The sequence below is a fragment of the Etheostoma spectabile genome, chromosome 1 (assembly GCF_008692095.1).
Source record: "Etheostoma spectabile isolate EspeVRDwgs_2016 chromosome 1, UIUC_Espe_1.0, whole genome shotgun sequence".
Taxonomy (NCBI): domain Eukaryota; kingdom Metazoa; phylum Chordata; class Actinopteri; order Perciformes; family Percidae; genus Etheostoma; species Etheostoma spectabile.
The window spans coordinates 13755923-13761463 of NC_045733.1; the positions used below are offsets into that span (position 1 = coordinate 13755923).

General features: G+C 41.5%; 1 protein-coding gene across 3 annotated transcripts in view; it reads left to right on the forward strand.

The window, feature by feature from the left end:
- Positions 1-5541, forward strand: part of pcdh17 (protocadherin 17) — a 58064-nt gene that overhangs the window by 21691 nt on the left and 30832 nt on the right. For 2 of the 3 annotated variants that reach the window (XM_032514001.1, XM_032513985.1), the window contains exons 3-4: positions 1315-1373; positions 1834-2006. In XM_032514001.1, the coding sequence (XP_032369892.1) occupies positions 1315-1373; positions 1834-2006 (232 nt within the window). The remainder of the gene's footprint in view (positions 1-1314; positions 1374-1833; positions 2007-5541) is intronic. The other variant, XM_032513995.1, reaches the window with a different exon arrangement.

Sequence of the window (5541 nt, forward strand, 5' to 3'; positions counted from 1 at the left end):
ATATGTATATATATGTATATATATATATATATATACATATATGTGTATATATATATATATATATATATGTATGTATATATATGTGTGTAATAGAGTTCAAGTCTTTGAGATAGAGTCTTCTGTGGTTATGAGTGTTTCACCTCCTGCGTTCCATCCAGCAGGCTGCATAGAATGCTACATAGCTATATATAAGCTATATACAAGGAATTCAAAGCATTCTAGCTAGCAAGATGTAAATGATTACGTAAAGCTACTACCACAATTTTGGCAAACAAAAGCTTATTCATTTAGCGAAAGACAGTCGGAGTTAACCTGTTGTAGGTCGTGGCTAAAGCATGGAGCAAGCTAACGTTAGATGGACAATGCTGAGCTAATCATGTTTGCTAACCTATCACGGTGCGTTTTTCAGGTGCTTCATAAAATGAGATGTGGTTGTGGTTGATCCATAAAATAATAAACTTTTCTCATTACAATAACAGAAGATGTTAATAATTTCAGAAACGTTTTAGCTATCTATGATTGTTTGATTGCTAATGTTAGCTCAAAACGCCATTCAAGTGACATACTTTGTTGTGTTTGATTGCTAACTTGTAGCCAGCAATGGACAAACTTTGTTAAATTTTTACTGTATTGACACTAGAGAAGTCTCTCATTAGCATCTTGCTATTTGTCACAAAGTGACGCATGCGCGACTCACATCTGCACTCGACTCATTTCAGGTAGTGACACTTCAGAGTTAAGTCTGAAGTCTTTTAAGGACGTGTCTTGAGTCAAGTCTGAAGTCTCTGTGTGTGCGACTCAAGCCCAAGTCCCCATCTCTGGTTCAACACATACAAGCCCCAGCTCCTCACATTTTTTTCAGTTTCTCGAGGAAAGACGTAGTGTTGAGGTTTAGAGAGTCAGTGGTTTCTCACAGAAATGTTGGGAAGGGAACTAGCAAATTGCATTTTACGTATTTCCCGTACAAATAGTGATGTAATTTGGTTATGAGATGTTTAACTCACACGTTTTCTATGCTCGTCAAGACTATTGTCCTAGCAGTTATTGATTATGTCTGCCAGATTTGATGTTCACCTCTGCGGTTTACTCTCAAAAGGCTAGTTACCCCGCTTTATGTGATTAATGAAATGCTCAAACCTAAACAATATACCCAACATCCCCAGAATTTTATTTGCCCCTAATCTGTCTTCTACCTCATATTTTTTCTGCATAATGAATTATACTGTATGTCAAGGGGAGATCTTGTTTCAAAGCTCACACTCATTCCTGCAGAGCCCACTACATACTTTTTTTCTCTTTCTCTCTTCTCCACAGACGGACAATTTCCCCACTGAGCCTAATTATATGGGTAGCAGACAACAGTTTGTTCAAAGGTAAGAGTTGGGATCTATAACAGTCACTACATCTCAGACCTTCGTTTTCTTTTCTCCAATAGTCGAACACAGTAGTACGGCAACAGTAACTAAGCTGACAATTAATTGTACACTGTCATAGCAGGGAGAGGAAGGCCATGCACATTTAATTAGGTTTAAACGTGGTCACTAACAGTATTCTCTATAATACATCCAATCTAATGACACAGAAGATGCTCTGTTTTATTGTTTCATCTTTATTTTCCTTAAGTGGACACTACTGCTGGTACAGTATTTTTTAGAAACATTACATCCTGAATTCTGTTATATTTTTGCTTTTTTTACTTAAGCATTCAAGATTGCTCATCAGTGTTTCATGCTCTCTTTAAACTTCCTACGAGGGTTACAAAAAAGCCTTGACAAATTCTAATCCAAACACTGTGTACTAACACTCTTTTCTTTTTTTTATTTGTGTGTCTAGTAGTTCAACATTCAAAGACCCAGAGCGAGCCAGCCTCAGAGACAGTGGCCATGGTGACAGTGACCAGGCTGACAGCGACCAGGATACCAACAAAGGCTCCTGCTGTGATATGTCTGCAAAAGAAGCCCTAAAGTTGAAGGCTACAGGCGTGAAACCACCGCCTTTGGAGCAAGGTAAACCTTCATTGGCAAATTTGACTGCATTAGAAATGAAAGATGCCGTGCAAGCCAGACACACTTGAACCAAATGACTATCAATCTGGGATCTGGGTTATTTGTATTAACGATTGAGCTCCTGACTTGCCTGAACGCTCACAATCTGAATTTATACTTGGCTACTTTATTCTTTCCTACTTTGTTCTCTGCACTTTTCTCATTTAATGTGTGTGTGTGTGTGTGTGTGTGTGTGTGTGTGTGTGTGTGTGTGTGTGTGTGTGCGCGTGTCTATGTGTGTATTTGAGGGTGTTAGTGTGCATTCTATACACGTCCTCAGTTTATCAAAGCAGACAAGCCCATTATGTTTTTATAAGCCCAACTACTTCAGCCTCTCCATTTAGTCCCCCTTCCCTGAGCACCCATCTCTGAAACTTTGATAATGGAACATGGAAAATGACTTAGTGAGCGGCAGAAGATGTAGCTTCGTAGTGTGGTGATTAAATATGAATAATTGTTCTAAGCGCTGTGGGTCGGGCAGATTACACATGACATGTGTAGAACAATAACTCCCCAGATATGAGTTGTTGCAGCTGTCCCCACCCCAGCCACCTCACATGATAAGTGCAGGGTCAGGGCAGGCAAGAAAGCCAACATTTTACATGAGGTATAGAAAGAAGTAATCGGACAGAAGGTGGTATGGTACACTTTCACTGCACCTTCCTCCACTCATGTACCTCAGTGTAGGCCATTACCTGCTTGGCAAAAGAGAAATTCTCACAGAAATACAAATTCACAGAAGTCTTGACACCAAAAAGTATGTATCACACTGAATGGATCCAGAAGTACAGTGTGGCATACTGAACATGGATTTTGTGTAATGGTGCTATTAATCCAGGGAACAGAAGGGCTGTTTTACTTTTTGCGGAAGGACAATGACAATTTGTGCACAAACACTCTGTGCTGCAATATGCATGTGTGACTAGATAGCGTTTCCTCTCCCCCTTTCTATTGGTTTTTGTGGAGGAAAAAAAGCCACACATGTTGGCAAGAAAAATTGGCCAATTAAATAACTCCATATGTTTCTCATTTTGAAAATGTTCCTATTTAATTGTCCATGAGGGACTAAAAGTATCACATTTATACACACAAACTGAAACACATGACAACCAAAGCTGTGTGTTGGGCAGTAGTCAGTCAGCAACAACTGTCCCAACACAACATTGTTGGTGGATGTGTGCTTCTACTCCAGTGCCAACCACAACCTGTCCATCCACCTTTCATGTTGTCTGTGTCTTTGATCAGTATGGTTTTGATGGGCTTGAACAAGAGATTGTCGCACCCATACACAGCTCGGTGGTGCTGGGAATTCAGGCTGCAGCCAGCTGTTTCTCACACTCTGCTGTATTTTCATCTCCGCTCCACGACTTTCGTTCCACTTCTTCACTTTTCCTTGTTCGGGGAAATCGATTGATGCGAGATTAGACAGTTAACTGGCTGAAGCTGGCTGTGTTTAGCCAATGACATGCAGGCTTGGCTTAGCTGTGGGGGAGGGAAGGGGCAGGAGACCAAAGCATGGTGCAAGAGCAATCATGAGTGAGGGGTGGTGAACCTCGCTCTGACAGTGTGCAACATCATCTTTATTAAGTTGCAAAGAAACCAGTTGAACGTTTCAAAGCAGCAAATTATGCCTCACTTTGAGTGAATATTTACATGAGAAACAAATATTATGGTGTGATCTTCTGCCTTTCAAATGACATTTTCATCTGCTTCGAAAGGTCTGTTTGTATGTTTTATGTCCTCCTGCTGTTTAAGATGAATTGCAAGATGGTCACCTTGTGCCTGGTGAGCTCAAGACTAGTCCCATCTGCTACTTTGTCTTTAACCAAACACCTCATGTACAGGTAATTTATTATAGTGATTTCATGGCTAGTTAATGAGGCTTAGTAAAAGAGAAAAAGAGAATCGGGGAAACTGAATCATGAGCTATTAAAGGAAATATACTGTAATGCGCTGCTCTGCTTTCACAAACGTACATTTGTGGTTTTAATAAAGCTCCCTTCTGCACACGCAGGAACTGTACACATGAATGCACACAGGTATGTCTGTTATCAAATCAGGGGGAAAAAAGGAAACGGGAGCTTGTCATTGGTCACTGTCCCTGGGTTTGTTTTTTCTGCAGGCTTATTTCTTTCACATCTCAGCACTTAGCATCTACTTCATAGGTCTCTCTCTGTTCCCCCCATCCTTTCCTCCTTTATCCCATCCTAAGTCCTCTGTTGCTCTCCGAGCATAGCCCTCCCAATTACTCTCTGTAGCTCTCTCTGCTTGCTCTGCTTGCTCTGCTTGCCTGCCAGAACTCTGCGGCCCTATTCACTGGCTCAGTATAACAGAACTACAAGTGCACAAAGCATGTAGTTCAAGTCCTAATCAATCCTCTAACCAGTTCTAGTTCTTAGCCCTTATGGTTACTAGCTTACAGTGTACACACAATTGTGTACCTTTCTCATTTTTTGACTCTGCCATCCCTTTTTGGCCTTTTCCTTTCTTACTTATACTTATTTCCCCCTCAATTTCTCTACTCGTGCTTTCCTGTGGTAATTGGCATTGGTAGAACAAACTGATCTTCAGTACGTTTTCCTTCCAAACAACATAATCTGGACATCTTTGCACAAGGGACCAGTCTCAAATTGATTAATTAGCCCTGTAAAATTGGTAGCAACGTATTAATTAAGCTTAAGCATATCAAATGCATTTTTTGCCAGTTTTAAACGGCAATTAATTGATGCTCCAATGCGCCTGCAGCAGACGTTGATATGGGCTTCTCTGGCTCCGGCGGTGTGGCTGGCAGCACATCGCTCGCCTCTGTGGAAATGACTGCTATAGTCCCAATCATGAACAGACAGGCGGCAGTGGTGTAGGGAGATGTTTCCCGCTGATAGGGCTGTCTGGGAAAATTGAGAGAGGGGGACGATGGAGGAGGAGGAGGAGGAGGAGGAAGAGCGTGGAGGGACACTGTTTGACAGGGATACTGTTTGACTGAACCAGCTGACCTGTCCTAATTAGCTGTGATTGGAGTGTGATAAGCAAGCCGCCTGCCTTGTTTTAAAAGGGAGACATGAGTGAGAAAGAAGAGCAAGGAGGTGGGAGCACAGTGTGGATACAGTGAAGACGGCATGAGATGTATGCCTATGGGAGCGCAGTAGAAGGCAATGAAATGGACTTTCCCCCTATATTTTTGGCAGGGTGAAAGACAGCCCCAGCCCCACATCAACCCTCCGCTTCTGAATAGCTTGAATAAGGGAAGTGAAATGCTTTGTCAACTGCTCTCACACACGCAAACTCTTGGCACACAACCTCTACACCCAAACAGTGACGTACATACACACAGAGACATATATATATACTGTACACAAATAATAGATGATGTTGTATATTTCATTGTTTTTACCAAATCTTATATTTATATGAAACTTCTCTTAATTAATTAATGGCTTGAGGATGTGAGTGAGCAGCTTATACTCATGAACCCTACTATACACACGGGAGGGGGGGG